Raw genomic sequence first — 18,230 nt, 5'->3', positions numbered from 1 at the left:
TCACATTTCTGATTTAAGTTGGAACTGTGTGTTATAAAGTCAAAATTGTGACTATATTAGCAATTTAAAAAAAAAAAGGTAAAATTGCGAAAAAATAAACTCACAATTCTGAGAAAAAAAAGTCACATTGCAAGATATACACTCACAATTCTGAGAAAAAAAGTCAGTTGCAAGAAAAAAAAGAAAGGAAGAAAGACATATTTGTCAGATAAACTCACAATTCTGAGAAAAAAGTCACAATTGCGAGTTATAAACAATTCTGAGGAAAAAAGTCATCTGTAAGATATAAATTCGCAATTCTGAGGAAAAATGTCACAATTGCGAGTTAGACTCTCAGTTCTGTGAAGTCACAATTGGGAGATATAAACTAGCAATTCTGAGAAAAAGTCACAATTGCTAGATATAAACTTGCTATTCTGAGGGGGAAAAAACACTTATTTGAGATATTAACTAGCAGTTCTGAGGGGAAAAAAGTCAAAATTGCGAGATATAAACTATAGCAATTCTGAAAAAAAGTCACAATTGCAAGATAAGCTCGCAATTCTGAGAAAAGTCAAAATTGTGAGATATAAACTCGGAATTCTGAGGAAAAAAAAGTCAAAATTGCGGGATATAAACTAGCAATTCTGAGGAAAAAAGTCTAAATTGCAAAAAATAAACATGCAATTCTGAGAAAAAGTCACAATTGCGAGATAAGCTCGCAGTTCTGAGAAAGCCAAAATTGCGAGATATAAACTAGTAATTCTGAGGAAAAAAGTCACAATTGTCAGATTTAAACTTGATATTCTGATGGAGTTACATTTGTGAGAACTAGTAGTTCTGAGAAAAAAAAGTCAGAGGAAAAATTAGCATTTGCAAAATGTAAATTTGAGGGGAAAAAAGTAAAATTTGTGAGATATAAACTAAACTAGCAATTCCAAGAAAAGAAGTCGCATTTGCAAAATATAAACTCGCAATTCTGAGGGAAAAAAAAAACTTAAATTGTGAGATATAAACTAGCAAATCTGACGAAAAAAGTCACATTTGCAAAATATAAACTCGCAATTCTGAGGGAAAAAAAAATTAAATTGTGAGATATAAACTAGCAATTCTGACGAAAAAAGTCACATTTGCAAAATATAAACTTGCAATTCTGAGGGAAAAAGGTCACAATTGCGAGATTTAAACTTGATATTCTGAGGGGGAAAAAAGCAAGTACTGCTCCTCTCAAAAAAAGTTACATTTGAGAGATATAAACTAGTAATTCTGAGAAAAAAAAAGCCAAAATTCAGAGGAAAAATATCACATTTGCAAAATGTAAACTCGTAATTATGAGGGGAAAAAAAGTAAAATTTGTTAGATATAAACTAAACTAGCAATTCCAAGAAAAAAAGTCGCATTTGCAAAATATAAACTCGCAATTCTGAGGGAAAAAAAATTTAATTGTGAGATAAACTAGCAATTCTGAGGAAAAAAAGTCACAATTGCGAGATTTAAACTTGATATTCTGAGGGAAAAAAAGTTACATTTGTGAGATATAAACTAGTAATTCTGAGGGGAAAAAAAGCCAAAATTCAGAGGGAAAATGTCACATTTGCAAAATGTAAACTCGTAATTCTGAGGGGGAAAAAAGTAAAATTTGTGAGCTATAAACTAAACTAGCAATCCCAAGAAAAAAAAAGTCGCATTTGAAAAATATAAACTCGCAGTTCTAAAACAAAAAAAATAAAGACTTTTATTTTGTAACCTCCTCTTTCCGGTCAAGCGGGGAATATCGTCAAGGTTGTTGCTGCCGTCTTCACACCGCTATGTGGAGGTAAATAGATCACCGCGATTCGTTATCAACATCACTACAGCGCTGAACTGATCGACGGACTGGTCTCTCACAAACACAGCCATGATGGGATGTCAAAGGAGACGCACCTTAGTCTCGGGGGCTTTTCTGCTCCCCCGTTTACTCTGCCTGATGTGTTTTGCTGTCATTAGTCTGGCTGAGAACACGGAGATGGTGAATGTGGTGACGGAGAGGAAAGCGGAGGAGAGCCACAGGCAGGACAGCGCCAATCTGCTCATATTCATCATGTTACTCACACTCACTATCCTCACGATATGGCTCTTCAAACACCGCCGCTTCAGGTTCCTACATGAGACGGGTTTGGCTATGATTTATGGTGAGAATGATTTCATATAACGTTAATCCTATTCAAGTTCACATTCAGGAAACCTTGTGTAGGAGGGCACCAGGAATATTGAGCATGAGCTCATTTTATCTTCTTAAAATACTAGTTGCATAATACTAGTATTAGTTGCACACACTAGCCACTAATATGGGACAAATGTTTCAAACAATCCCTTAGTTTAAACAGATTTACAAAGCTGCTAAAATTAACCAGAATTATGTGATTTTTTTTATTACAATTGTTGTGTAATAAGTACTTAAATATTAGTTAAATTAGTAAATAGTCTTAAATCAGTCATATATTTAATTAAATTGAGCGAATTTATGATGCTGTACCACAAAACCACTAACAAATAGCACAGGTATATTTGTAGCAATAGCCAGAAATACATTTTGTGTGTCAAAATAATCGATTTTTTTCGGATATTAAGTAAAGATCATGTTCCATGAAGATATTTTGTAAATTTTCTACCTTAAATAAATCAGAATGTAATTTCTGATTAGTAATATACATGGCTAAGAACTTCATTTGGACAACTTTAAAGGCAATTTTCTCAATATTTAGATTTTTGTTTGCACCCTCAGATAACAGATTTTCGAACAGTTGTATATCGGCCAAATATTGTCCTATCCTAACAAACCATATGTCAATTGAAAGCTCATTAAAAAAAAAGAAAAAAGAAATACGCCATCATTGCGTTGCATAAAAATGGCTTCACAGGCAAGGATATTGTGGCTACTAAGATTGCACCTAAATCAACAATTTATAGAATCATCAAGAACTTCAAGAAATAAGGTTCAATTCTTGTTAAGAAGGCTTCAGGGCGTCCAAGAAAGTCCAGCAAGCGCCAGGATGGTCTCCTAAAGAGGATTCAGCTGCGGGATCGGAGTGCCACCAGTGCAGAGCTTGCTCAGGAATGGCAGCAGGCAGGTGTGAGCGCATCTGGACGCACAGTGAGGCCAAGACTTTTGGAAGATGGCCTGGTGTCAAGAAGGGCAGCAAAGAAGCCACTTCTCTCCAAAAAAAACATCAGGGACAGATTGATCTTCTGCAAAAAGTATGGCGAATGGACTGCTGAGGACTGGGGCAAAGTCATATTCTCCGATGAAGCCTCTTTCCGATTGTTTGGGGCATCTGGAAAAAGGCTTGTCCAGAGAAGAAAAGGTGAGCGTTACCATCAGTCCTGTGTCATGCCAACAGTAAAGCATCCTGAGACCATTCATGTGTGGGGTTGCTTCTCATCCAAGGGAGTGGGCTCACTCACAATTTTGCCCAAAAACACAGCCATGAATAAAGAATGGTACCAAAACACCCTCCAACAGCAACTTCTTCCAACAATCTAACAACAGTTTGGTGAAGAACAATGCATTTTCCAGCATGATGGAGCACTGTGCCATAAGGCAAAAGTGATAACTAAGTGGCTCGGGGACCAAAACGTTGACATTTTGGGTCCATGGCCTGGAAACTCCCCAGATCTTAAAACTTGTGGTCAATCCTCAAGAGGCGGACAAACAAAAACCCACTAATTCTGACAAACTCCAAGAAGTGATTATGAAAGAATGGGTTGCTATCAGTCAGGATTTGGCCCAGAAGTTGATTGAGAGCATGCCCAGTCGAATTGCAGAGGTCCAACACTGCAAATACTGACTCTTTGCATAAATGTCATGTAATTGTCGATAAAAGCCTTTGAAACGTATGAAGTGCTTTTAATTATATTTCAGTACATCACAGAAACAACTGAAACAAAGATCTAAAAGCAGTTTAGCAGCAAACTTTGTGAAAACTAATATTTGTGTCATTCTTAAAACTTTTGGCCACGACTGTACATTTAAATCTAACATATTGGTCTTAATTTATCTATTTTAAAACATTACACATATAAGTCAATATTTAATTAAATTGCTGTGTAATAAAATCTTTAAAAATGAAAAAAAATATTGATATATTTCAATAAATTGAATACATATCAATCCGTTTAATGCAATTTTGTGTAATAAATGCATCTAAATTGAAATCTTAAATAAAAGACTTTGTTAATTGATGTATTGTAATACATTAACTACATTTAAGCCTATTTCAATCAAAGTATTATTATTAAGTAATAAATACTTAAAATCTAAATGTAATTTTTTTCTAAATGGAAAATTTTCAAAATTTTTGTTATTAATTTATTATTTTCTGTCCTCAGGTTTGTTTGTAGGTATAATCCTGCGCTTTGGCGTCCATGTGCCACAAGACTTAAATGACATCACCTTGACTTGTGCCGTGAACAGCAGTCCCACCACTATACTGATAAATGTGAGCGGCCGATTCTACGAGTACAGCCTAAAAGGAGAGGTCCGGGACAGCAAGGGCCATGATGTGCCAAATGCAGAGATGCTCAGGAAGGTACTGCTGTTAAATCCTCTAAAATAATAAAAAAAAAAAAATCTTACCTGGTATTGTTAATATTGTTCTTTTCTCCTCCTGGATGTGCATGCATTTCTTGGAAATACACGATTTTGTTCTCACACGTAAATTTGCTTTCAGGTTACTTTTGATCCTGAGGTTTTCTTCAACATTTTGCTTCCACCCATCATCTTTCATGCGGGATACAGTCTCAAACGAGTAAGATTTTCACAAAATACATAGCATGTTTAAGTGAAAAGTCTCTTATCAATTGCCAATGTGTATATGCTATATTGTTTCATTTTAGTAATTTCTTTTTTATTCATTTTAACTATCAGAGGCATTTTTTCAGAAATTTGGGCTCTATCCTCACCTATGCATTTGTGGGCACCTTGACATCATGCTTTGTTACAGGGTGAGCAATGATTTTTATAAAAGAAGCCTTGTCATAAAAATATACATATATAAATTGTAATATTATATCATTTATAATATCCTCTGTGCAGGTTGGTGATGTACGGCTGTGTGGTGTTTATGAAAGCCATTGGTCAGCTTGGAGGGGACTTCTTTTTTACTGACTGCCTTTTCTTCGGTGCTATTGTATCTGCTACAGATCCAGGTATGGTTGTTGCTTTAAATTTACATAGGTTTATATTTAAAGGGGACATAGGATGCCCATTTTCCACATTTGTATGATTCTTTAGGGTCTTGAAAAGAAATGTCTGCAACATACTTTGGTTAAAAAAAATTTCAATGGTCGTGTAAAGCAACACCTTTTTACCTGGTCAAAAACAGCTCTGTTCACAGCGAGCCGTTTCGGTGTATTAAAAGAGTCTTAAATGATAATTTGCTACTGCTCACTACACCCTTCTTCTCCATTCTTGTGTATTTGGTGGCCCATTACCATCAAAAACAAAGCTAATCCTCTGCGTCCACAATGGCTCTGATGTCAGGAGAAAATTAAAACTCTTATTTTCACTTTTTACATCCAACTACAAAACACCTGCATTGCTTACGAGACAATGGCGGAGAGCGTACAACTAAATGCTAAAACGGGACCGAAAATCTGCTCAGAAATTCAAAACAACTTGATAATTGAAACTGTTTAGGTTTTTTAGGGACTAAAACAAAAGGAGTGAATGGGTTTTTATCATTTTATGGTGGTTGCACAAGTGTATTTTGCATCCAGTGTCCCTTTTAATATGGTAAACTATTATTAAATCAATAGGGATGTAACGATATTTCGTGGTACGATATTTCGCGATACAAAAATGTTACGATATGTATCGTAGAGTGATGACGATACATTTACGATATGACGACAGTCTATTCCTATTGGTTGAGCTGCCGACGTCTCCTACTCTGCTACAGCTGCTTGTGCTTGCAGAATCAGATGCAGAAATCATTTGAACTGGATATTAGTAGAGCAACATGAGTTCGGCTGAAATTGAAATTAAAGATACCCCGTTTTCATGTCCGACAGCATTTTGGTTTTACAGTCACGCGACAGTACGACGGTAGAAAAAAAAATTATAAACAAAACATTATTACAGTCACGATGCATGTTAACACGGAGTGGGAAATGAAAAGTTTCGTGCTTCAGACTCACCCGCTTTTCGAGTCACACATTGGAACAAACATATTAAAGCTTTTATGGCTCTTAGCGACAGGAACCTCCGAAGATGTATTGTAATCGTTTTATAAGCAGCAGCCACGATTTAAGCAGTTACCGCACAGATTATTAACAACCAAAAGAACATTTCACTGAGCGCATGTCAGAGTGTTGAAAATATGATCAAGATAATTTAAAATAGCCTATAATGTAGCTGTATGATCCATAAAATACGGAGAAAGGCTATAAATAAAGGTGAAAAAAAATCCAGAAAATGCGTGTAGACTGTGTCTGATATGAAAACTACGCTAGTCATTGTCCCATAAAATGACAAATAGCAAATAACACAGTATTTTCATTAAGTTTCATTTATTTTGTTTTTGTAAAGTAAAATGAGACCTTGTTGTTTGCAACTACGTCTACCCCGAGACCGCGCGTCGCGAACACCAGCTCGACCGCAAAACACTTTCACTATGAAAGAAAGCTGCAGCCGCGCAGCGAGTCCACCGCTAGACGCGTCCCATGTGAAAGGGCTTTTAAACTGTCTTCAGACAGAGCGTGAACACAAGAACGGGACCGTTTGAGAACAGCGTCAGCGTGTACCGGATTGAGTCCAAAGAGCAAATACCCGTGCCTGTCACCCGCACTGTACCTGACAGATAAACATTATTCCACCTGTTACGTCAATTTTAGCGGGTCACCCGTCTGGTAGGACTCTGTTTCGCACACACATAGAATCTTGCATCGCTAGCAGGTTTAAAGAATTCGACATCTTGACAATTTTATCACTATCATGTTACATTTAAAAAAAAAAAAAATTCAGTGACAGACAGACCTATTCAGTTGTTAATTTTAATACAGAAGGTTTTTATTAAACCTTAAAATGTGACCTTGTATGTAAAACTAAGAATGCTATAGAAATTTGTTTATTTTTTAAAAATAAATCTGTTGTTTGATTTTCAGTTTCATGTTTTAATTTTTGTTCAAAATATCGTGATACGTATCGTATCGTGAAGCCAATATCGGGATACGTACCGTATCGTGACCTAGGCATATCGTTACACCCCTATAAATCAATATTGATTCATAACCAAAATTGGAATCTTTACAAGTTTTAATTGCTTACAGTGACTGTTCTGGCCATTTTCAATGAGCTGAAAGTTGACGTGGACCTCTACGCGCTGATGTTTGGTGAAAGTGTCCTCAATGATGCCGTGGCCATCGTCCTGTCATCGTAAGTGAACAACCTTATGTGAAAAAATACACACACACACACACTTTTATTTTAGGTCCTCAATGCTGTTGATTCCTGTTCACATAATTTCAATCCTATGATTTTTCTTATAGATTGGGAATAAACAGGATTTTAAGTTTGGGGTTTTGGGGGCAGTACAATTTTTAAATGTGTTTATATAAATATATATGTGTGTGTGTGTGTGTGTGTGTGTGTGTGTTTATATTTATATATATATATATATATATATATATATATATATATATATATATATATAAAACCCTAACTCTTTCTCACCTACTGACAGATCAATAATGGCTTACCAGCCCGAGGGAGACAATCGTCACACATTTGATGGCAGTGCCCTGCTCAAGTCACTGGGTGTCTTTCTGGGATTTTTCAGCGGGTCTTTCGCAATGGGGGCTGCAACTGGAGTCGTGACAGCTCTGGTACATTTATTTATTTCCTTATATTTCATCTTTAAAGGGATAATTCACCCAAAATTTAAAATTCAAGCCGTCTTAGGTGTATATGACTTTCTTCTTTCAGACGAATAAGCTATGTCTTTATTCTACGTCATCTGCTGGAACGCCACTCTCTCTTGAACATATGTACAACAGTTAGCAGAAGCTAGAAATTACTTGAACTAGTCAAAAAAACTGTATAAATCTGAGATAGTTGATATATTAATATGTGCTGTTATTTAGGTCACAAAGTTCACTAAGCTGAGAGATTTCCCCTTGCTGGAAACGGCCCTTTTCTTCCTCATGTCCTGGAGTACGTTCCTATTGGCTGAGGCCTGCGGCTTCACAGGTAACCATGGCAACACTATGATCTCTGATCTTTGAAATCTCTGTTTAATCACATGCTGCATGTAGCATCATGGAAAAATTAATACTGACGTCTCTAAATGCTTTAGTACAGGAATATTTGATCCTGATTGGTCAGTCATGGCCTTAGTGGTCAATTATTTATCTGTATCTGTACATTACTTTACAGTACCATCTGTGAACATCTTAAACTGCACTACTGGTCAAAAGTTTGGATTTTTTTTTTTTTTTTTTAAGATCACGTTTTCCACAAAAATATTAAGCAGCAAAAAGGTTTTTTGTACATAATGATAATAATAAGAAATGTTTCTTGAGCAGCTAGTCAGCATATGAGAATGACTTTTGATGATGCTGAAAATTTAGCTTTACAGGAATTACAGGAATAAATGAATACAAAGCAGTAATTTAAAATCATAGTAATATTTCACAATATTATGGTTTACAGTTCTTTTAATCGAATAAACAAATTATTGGTGAATATAAAAAAACATTCAAAAACTTGCTTTTTCCAATTGTCCCAATTATTTCAGATTTTAATGTATATTTTTAATCAATGTTGTAATTAACTAAACTTAAACTTTTACCAATAGTTATAAAATAAAAATATCAGAAATATGAACATTCACAAATTAAAATACTATAAAATAATGTAAACTACCTGTCAAAAATTTTTGAACAGTAAGATTTTTTATTTTTTTTAAAGAAGTCTCTTCTCTTTGTTTGATCCAAAGTACGACAAAAACAAAAAAAGAAATATGTTTGCTATTTAAAATAACTGTTTTCTATTTTAATGTATTTTAAAATGTAATTTATTTCTGACTTGCTGTTTTTAGCATCATTACTTCATTTACATGATCCTTCAGAAATCATTCTAATATTCTGATTCGCTGCTCGAAAACATTTATTATTATTATTATGTTGAAAACAGCTAAGTAGAATTTTTTTCAGGTTTCTTTGATGAATAGAAAGTTCAAAAGAACAGCATTTATCTGAAATAGAAATTTTTTCACTTTTATCAATTTAAAGCATCATGCCAAATAAAAGTATTAATTTCTATAATTTCTTTCATATATACAGTCAAGCCCGAAATTATTCATACCCCTGGCAAATTCTGACTTAAAGCAACACTAAAGAGTTTTTTTTTTTACCTTAAAATAATGTTTCCGAACTTGTGTCAGTGGTTCAACTCATAACAGGGTGAAACGGCACTTTCGTATTCGCTTTGCGACCCTCTATCGGCCAGAACAGCACTATGTAAGTTTGGGTCGTCGGGTCCTGGTTTTGTAGTTCAAATGAGACTACAAATGCGACTTGCTTCACGGAAAAAAAAAAATAGCAAACTATGACATTATTATGTTTTATTTTGTTTTCATACTTTCATAAAGTCATGCAACATACTCTACTTTGTCACTGGACATCGTTATTTCCAAAGCCGGTCCTGGATAGCCTCCAAACAAATAACGTGCATGTGACGCGACGGTAGGGTTCAATTATTTATGACAGCGGTAATGGACAATTCCGCTTCCAACCTTTAGAGTGTTGCTTTAAAGTTACTTTTATTCAACCAGCAAGTTTTTTTTGACCGGAAATGACACAGGCTTCTCCCAAAAGATAGGACGATGTACGAGAGGCGTCATTGTGGAAAAAAAATATTTCTCAGCTTTTATTTACATTTGAACAAAAATGTCCAAAATTATTCATACCCTTTGCAAACTGTCACAGTCTATGGGAAAATCCAAAGTTCTATACCATTCCAAATAGTCCAAGCTGTTCCGAAACTTTTGACTGGTAGTGTATATAAACAAAACGAATGAAAAAATGAGAAAAGAGCACAACAAAATTACAATAGATTTAAATGGAATTGAATTCAAAATATTAATAAATACATTTTTGTAAATAACACTAAAAAGCACTGTTTTGAATCATCTTTGTTTGTTTAGGTGTGGTTGCAGTGCTCTTCTGTGGCATAACTCAGGCGCACTATACATACAACAACCTTTCTGTTGAATCGAAGAGTAGAACCAAACAGGTAACAAACAAACTGTTTTAATGTGACGTCTCATAGTTAAAGAATTCTCTGTTTTTGGTGTTCAAGATTTGCATACTGATAGTATTGTCCACCACTTCCTCCAACAGTTGTTTGAGCTGTTGAATTTCCTGGCTGAAAACTTCATCTTCTCCTATATGGGCTTGACACTTTTCTCCTTCCAGCACCATGTGTTCAATCCCTTCTTCATCATAGGTGCATTCGTATCCTTTCCTAGCAATGTGTTTTTGCTGTACTCATGAACTGTGTACAGTTAAACATTCACACATTATCCTTAACCATAGCTTCCGTTGTTAGCTGGCCATATTACTCGGCAGGGCGGCTAACATCTACCCCTTGTCTTTCTTGTTAAACTTGGGCCGCAAGAATAAAATCGCCTCCAATTTCCAACACGTGATGATGTTTTCAGGTAATACCTACAGTGATCAAAAACATGAAAAATACATAATCTCGCATTTTCTGTTGTTGATGATGTCTGTCGTTGTAACACTGACCTCACAGGGCTTCGAGGGGCGATGACCTTTGCCCTCTCAATTAGGGACACCGCGACATACGCCAGGCAGATGATGTTTTCCACCACACTACTGATCGTTTTCTTTACTGTGTGGGTCTGTGGGGGTGGGACGACTCCTGTGCTGTCACTTATGCATATTCGGTGAGTTTTAGTTACATACTGAAAGGAAATTCTATCTTTCATCCATAGTTTTTTTTTTACTTAAATCACATTGTCTTTCCACAGAGTGGGAGTAGACACAGATCAAGATAATTCGGTAAGTTCTACTCATGTCTGCTCAATATGCTATAGTAAAGAAGTCAGAAAAAACACTGTTTAACATTCAAATATTTACTGTACACATCTGAATCATAATGGTAGTATAACAGATTACATTACCTCTGTTGTTTTGGCTCTTGTCTCTGCTCATATAGGTCACAGCACCGGATGGGATGACACAAAGAAGTACCAAGCATGAGAGTGCCTGGCCGTTCAGACTGTGGTACACTTTTGACCACAAGTATCCTTCAGTTGCTCTGCCGAGTTGTATCAATATTTAGATTTGTTCTTAAAACATGATTGTGTTTTTAATAGTGGTGGGCCGTTATCGGCGTTAACGTGCTGCGTTAACGTGAAACTTTTATCGCGCGATAAAAAAAATATCGCCGTTAATCTATTCTCAAATTTGGGTTGGGAGCTGGGTCTAAACTACGCAAGCTATGATGACTTTCACCTTGATAGTTTAACGAGGATGTATACCGAAGACTGTAGAATATGGTCGCGCGTTTAAGTCTCCTCCGCCAAAACACAGACGGGATCGCGTCGTCCTCCATTCATAAAAACCGAATCTACAATAGCGAAATGCCACGTAAATTCGTCGTTTTTTGGATTCATAAATCAAATGTTGGTCAGTCACTTAATTCAAATCGCGATATGGACTAGTGTATGTGAAAACTGAAATGCAAAAAGACCGTTTTAATGTGAATCCGATATGTTCCGTTTGCCTAGCTGTATGTATGCATTGCGGAGACGAGCTTTTACTACACGCATACTGAAACACACGTGACGCTCCCGGTAATTTTTGGCATTTTCATCTCACATGAACAGATAAACTCAATCTCCCAAACTGCTGTGAGTGTCACTTTTACCGTTTCATTTGAGAAAACTAGCATCATATCATACTGTATGACACAGAAACTTCACGGCAACCTGTCAAAATAAAAGTACGGTGTAACATGTAATGGGCTGGGTAGGTGTTGACGTTAAAAAAAACACAATCTAATAGGGAGAAAAAATAATTTCATTGTTAGTTAGTTAGTAAACACAAGTACATCTAATTGAACATAATTTATTTTCATCAACAAATTATCATAGAACAGCTTTATGAGCTTTATGATCCATTCTCAAAGACTTTAAGTCATTATTTGGGTAGCACACATATTCTGAATGCCTTCAGCAGAATTCAAATTAGCCATTTTAATCTAGATTAATCTAGATTAATTCCAAGATTTAATCTAGATTAATCTAGATTAAAAAAATTAATCTATGCCCACCCCTAGTTTTTAACCATACACCCTACATATTAGATGAGACAGGATTATGCAAACATAGTATTTTCTACATCTTCAACAGTATGTCTTCAGTTCAGCATGTTTAACAGGAGAGGGCGCTCATGATATGCAGTAAAATTATATCAAACAGATTTTTTTCCATTTGGAATTTACCAATACAGGAAAGTGTATTTGTCAGCCAGATTTTAAGTTAATGTTTTAATAATTCTATGTCAGTTAAAGGAATAGTTCACCCATGAAAATTCTGTCATTAATTACCCACCTTCATGTTGTTTCAAACCTGTAAGAGTTTCGTTCAACTTCAGAACACAGATGAAGATATTTTGGATGAAATCTGAGAGCTTTCTGACTCTGCATTGACAGCAGTGCAACTACCAATCCACATTCAAGGCCCTGAAACGTAGTAAGGATATCATTAAAATTAGGGATGCACCGATCCGTATCGGCCGATCACTTGCGCGTTTTGTCAGTAAAGCCGGTTCTGTAATCAGCGGTAAATGCCATCAGGTGCGTGATTTCATGTTGAGCCGTATATACTACACACAGCCGTTGTTCACTGACGAGCTGCGCACATTCACACTGATAATGAACATTGATTTGCGCAGCTCGTCGGTAAACAACGGCTGTGTGTAGTATATAAGGCTCAACGTGAAATCACACACCTGATGGCATTTACCGCTGATTACAGAACCGGCTTTACTGACAAAACGCGCAAGCATGATCGGCCGATTCGTATCGGTGCATCCCTAATTAAAATAGTCCATGTGACATCAGGGGCCCTATTTTAAAGGAGAAGTTCACTTCCAGAACAAAAATTTACAGATAATGTACTCACCCCCTTGTCATCCAAGATCTTCATGTTCTTTTTCTTTTTTGAAGAAAACATTTCAGGATTTCTCTCTATATGATGGATATGTATGGTGTCCCCAATTTTGAACTTCCAAAATGCAGTTTAAATGCATCTCATCTTCTTCCCCAACTTCAAAATCATCCTTCATCGCTGCAGAAGTACCGACCTAGTGTTTACAAAGTGAACATACAAAGAAGATCAAACACCCTTTACAAAAAAAGGTAAAACAGCATTGAAGAATGATTTTGAAGTTGAAGACGAAAACGAGATGGGAGTTTTCCGACATACCCTAACTGTACTGACCCGGATTGCACAGACTACACATGCGCATCGCAGAGACGAGACAAGATGAGCATTTGAGGTTAAAAAGTATATTATAAACTGTTAATTTTTTTTTTTTTTTTTTTTTTTTTTTTTTAAATAACCCATCATTTCGCTAGATAAAACCATTCTTCCTCAGCTGGGATCGTTTAGAGCTCTTTAAAGCTGTGTTGGAACTGCATTTTGGAAGTTGAAACTTGGGGGCATCATATATATCCATTATATGAAGAGAAATCCTGAAATGCTTTCCTCAAAAACACAATTTTATTATGACTGAATAAAGAAAGAACATCTTGGATAACAAGGGGGTGAGTACATTATCTGTAAAATTTTGTTCTGGAAGGTAACTAATCCTTTAACGATCTAAGCACATGATCTAAAGTGCACAGTGCGTGTCTGAATCCACTTTTGCTAGTTTAAGGACGGGAAACATGGTTGGCGCGTCTGGCACATGGTCTAAAATGGTTGTCCCTATTCTCTTAATGAGTCATGGATGTGTTTTGGGCGTAATGTGCATTAAACCAATCAGAGACTCATCTCCCATTCCCTTTAAACCGCCATGGCGGTTTGCTATTTACACGGCGGAATTTGTGAGAACAAAGCCTGAACGCTTCTCCAGAGAGCAGGGCTGGTGCAAAGGGGGGCATTCGCAGACCGTGCCCCCCCAAACGAGTTACAGTGCACCCTCTTTCCATCCTCTCCCCTCGCTGAACGTGATCGTTTTCGATAGCTAAAGTGAACCCAAAAAAACAGCGGCCTATAGGCAAATATTACTGATGCATTCTGGTTTCAGTTGGTCAATGGCGCAGTCTGTTTCAATTGCCTCAAAGTAGCAACGTGCCAATAATGTGCCTGAACACCTCGTTTTCTGACTAGCATGCCTATGGGCACAGAAATGGGTGCAAATGCATTTGCTATTTAAACAACGTGGCACAGGACATGAAAATGATAACTGCATCAGGCTGAAACTAGCATTAAAAAAACTTGCGTTGCATTGTGGGGGGTATATGATAGGGCCCTTGTTGTTCATAATTTTCTTCATGAAATTATGAACCTTTTGCAGTTCCTTCACGAACCCTCAGGGGGGAACACTGCACTATGAAATTATTATAATTATGATAATTATTATAATTACATACTGTTTCAGCTTTGTCATTCCACAAAGTGCAGGTACAAAGCCAATAACATACACTGAGCATTCAATCAGAAGTATAAATAGGTTTACAGTATATGAAAACATTTAAATGGTCAAAATGGTAAATGTGCAAAATATAATAAATTTGCAGTATTTGTGATTATATGTATGCATGCATAGCATATGACAGTTAAGTTAGAACAATTCAAAAGTTTCAAATAAATGTTCTTTTGAACTTCATATTAGTAAAAAATGGATGCATTAAATTGATCAAAAGTTAATAGATTTATGTTACAAAAGATCCTAAGATTCCTAAGATCCTGGAAAAAAAATTGTATTATGGTTTCCAGAAAATATGAAGCCTGACAATTTTTTTTAATATTTATATCAATATGAACTTACTTGATTAGCGAATCGGCTTATTAGAGTGATTTCTGAAGGATCATTTGACACTGAAGACTGCTAAAAAAAATCTGCTTTACCATCACCGGGAGTTATATACATTTTATAATATATTAAAATATAAAGCAATTATTTTAAGTTGTTATAATATTTCACAATATTGCTGTTTTACTGTATTTTATCAAATTGCAGGCTTAAAGAGCATAAGAGATTTCCTTTAGTGTACTTAATGAACATTACCAGTCAAAAGGAATTTTAATGTTTAAAAAAAAAAAAAAAGTCTCATCTGCTCACCAAGCCTGCTTTTATTTGATCCAGAATACAGCAAAAACAATAATATTTTGAAATATTTTTACTATTTAAAAGAACTGTTTCTATTTTGATTTATTGTAAAATGTAATTTATTCCTGTGATTTCAAAGCTGAATTTATAGCATCATTACTCCAGTCACATGATCCTTCAGAAATCATTCTAATATGCTGATTTTCTGTTAATGAAATTTTTTTATTGTAATTATCAATATTTAAAACAGTTGAGTACTTTTTTTTTTCAGGATTCTTTTAATAGAAAGATCTAAAGATCAGCATTTATCTGAAATAAAACGCTTTTGTAACATTATACACTATACCATTCAAAAATTTGGAAAATAATACTTTTATTGGTGCTTTAAGTTGATCAAAAATTATGATAAAGACATTTATTATGTTACATTTCAGATAAAACTTCCTATTCTACGGAGCCCCTTACGTCACCTGTAGAAGAAAAATAATTAATCTGTGGGGACGGTTTTGCAATTCGTTCCCTCAGTTTATAAACCGTACTCACGAATTCTTAAACTGTTCCCTCGGTTTAACAATTCATGCCCACGGATTAACAAACCGTGCCCACGAATTTCCAATCCGTGCGCTCAGATTTTGAATCCGTACCCACAAAATCATAATCCGTGCGCACGCTTTCGCAATCCGTTCCCACAGTTTGTAAACTGCTCTCACGGATTTGTGATTATGATAAGCTTTTCACCCAGAGTTAGATACATGCTGCACTATTAATGTTATTATTAAATAAGGCCTATTATTACATTGCATTTAGTCTGAGAGCAAAGGAATGGCAACATAACCTGTACATTATTTGTTTTGTATTGCTTTTTACCTTCTCCTCTCCAAAACTCGTTTTTTTTTTTTTTTTTTTTTAATTCAGGTAATTTTATATTTTGAAAAATATTATATAAAACAAAGCCGTTTGAACAGCGCTCTTCACTTATTATTTTATTTTGGTACCATGACCGCACTTACAAAACAGGCTTCTTTTTATCGTTTATTTTACATTAATAACCAATAGGTTAAAACACATGATGTTTTGGCAGCTAATCTATTGGTGATTAATATAAAATAAAGCTAAAAACTCTGTTTTGTCAGTGTTGCATAGTCTCATATAGCCTACTGAGAAATAAAGTTTAATAAATGCAAAACAATGCATCCAGCATATAAACAGGTGTCCTGGTTGAATTTGGGGGCGGGGCCACAAATCCGTGAGAGCAGTTTACAAACTGTGGGAACGGATTGCGAAAGCGTGCGCACGGATTATGATTTTGTGGGTATGGATTCAAAATCCGAGGGTACGGTTTACAAAATCTGAGCGCACAGATTGGAAATTCGTGGGCACGGTTTGTTAATCCGTGGGCACGAATTGTTAAACTGAGGGAACAGTTTAAGAATTCGTGAGAACGGTTTATAAACTGAGGGAACGAATTGCAAAACCGTCCCCACGGATTAATTATTTTTCTTCTACAGGTGACGTAAGGGGCTCCGTACTATTCATCAATAAAACCTGAAAAAATTCTACTCAGCTGTAGAATCAGAATATTCGAATGATTTCTGAACGATCATGTGACTGGAGTAATGATGCTAAAAATTCAACTTTGAAATCACAGGAATAAATATAGATTTATAATATAGATTTAAATAAAAAGGAGACTTCTTTAAAAGCATTAAAAAAAAAATTTACAGGTAGTGTACTTATGCATCATTTTAAATAATGTTTAATCCTTAACAAAGTGGTCCAGTTATTTAAAACCCTTCCTCACACACAGTGGGCCTCCTCTCACTTCCACTCTGCCGGCCTGCTGTGGTCCAATAGCACGCTGTCTCACCAGCACACAAGCCTATGAGGTAAAAAATAAATATGTAAAATCATATGAGCACATGAGTGTAAACAGAATTGTGCAAACCATGGATTTTTTCCCCTTATGCCAGAATGCTGGTCAGTTGCATGATGAGGACACAGAGCTGATTCTGAATGATGGCGGTAGTTTGATGTACAGTGACATGACGGTCAGCACGGATGCCCAAGGCATGCCCACAGCCTCCAGCCAGCTTTACTCACTAGCCGGAACCTCGGACGATCCTCTCGACAGGGAGCTTGCTTTTGGAGGCACCCGTCTGGTTCTCCCCACAGATGAGCCTCCAGACCCCCTGACGTCATTCCCTCCTCCGCCGCCGTCCCCGCCCCTGACGGACCCTCTGCGCCACCGAGTCTGAGCCTCCCAGACAGCTGCTGACCTCTTGCCCTGTATGTGATGCTTTCTTTCACAGATATTAAGTTAAAGGTTATTTATGCTTTTACTGGTTTATTATATTGTGCCATATATATATTTATTTATTTGTCAAGACACTGGTGTACAATGGTTGTGGTTGCTAATCCTTCTGTTCCAAAGTTCTACCCCCCAAAAAAAAACTTATTGGTCAAATGTGCCATAAAAGAGTCTAAATAAATTTTGTGTTTGATTAATGTGTAGCTCAAATTAAACATCTATTGTGAATGTGTCCAGATTGATCATTTCAAAGTCTTACGTAACTCGTGGCTCATTGTGGATACATTTTTATAAATAAGTGCCTACGTCCGGTAACCTGGTGTTTGTACTGTGATATCTGACTCATTGTTACCTCATTAACATTACTTGCTTATGAAAAGAGATTTAATAATACTTAGGAAAAGTAATTTTGTTACTGTTCCACACCCATTGATCCTCTAATAAATGAAACTTGATGTACTATTTTTTTTAAGCCGATGTTGAAAATTATTTGAGTGCTGTAATTTCTTAACTGATTCATTTATTTAAAACGTGACCCTGGGCCACAAAACCAGCCATAAGTAACACGGGTATATTTGTAGCAATAGCCAATAATATA

The 18,230-nt window shown here is 35.9% G+C and overlaps 1 protein-coding gene across 1 annotated transcript; it reads left to right on the top strand.

Moving 5' to 3' along the window:
• The first annotated feature begins 1,783 nt into the window (after positions 1–1,783).
• On the top strand, positions 1,784–18,104 carry slc9a6b (solute carrier family 9 member 6b). Its single transcript, XM_073830252.1, has 16 exons — positions 1,784–2,150; positions 4,348–4,547; positions 4,689–4,766; positions 4,886–4,962; positions 5,054–5,166; positions 7,288–7,393; positions 7,701–7,842; positions 8,101–8,206; positions 10,164–10,252; positions 10,360–10,473; positions 10,568–10,679; positions 10,772–10,925; positions 11,010–11,040; positions 11,198–11,283; positions 17,105–17,210; positions 17,295–18,104. Exons 1-16 carry the CDS (start codon positions 1,877–1,879, stop codon positions 17,577–17,579), a joined length of 2,073 nt encoding a protein of 690 aa, XP_073686353.1. The 5' UTR covers positions 1,784–1,876; the 3' UTR covers positions 17,580–18,104.
• The last annotated feature ends 126 nt before the right edge of the window (positions 18,105–18,230 follow it).

The sequence above is a fragment of the Garra rufa genome, chromosome 23 (assembly GCF_049309525.1).
Source record: "Garra rufa chromosome 23, GarRuf1.0, whole genome shotgun sequence".
In the NCBI taxonomy this organism is placed as follows: domain Eukaryota; kingdom Metazoa; phylum Chordata; class Actinopteri; order Cypriniformes; family Cyprinidae; genus Garra; species Garra rufa.
The sequence above is the reverse complement of the archived record's forward strand: the minus strand, read 5'-3'. Positions and strand labels throughout refer to the sequence as shown.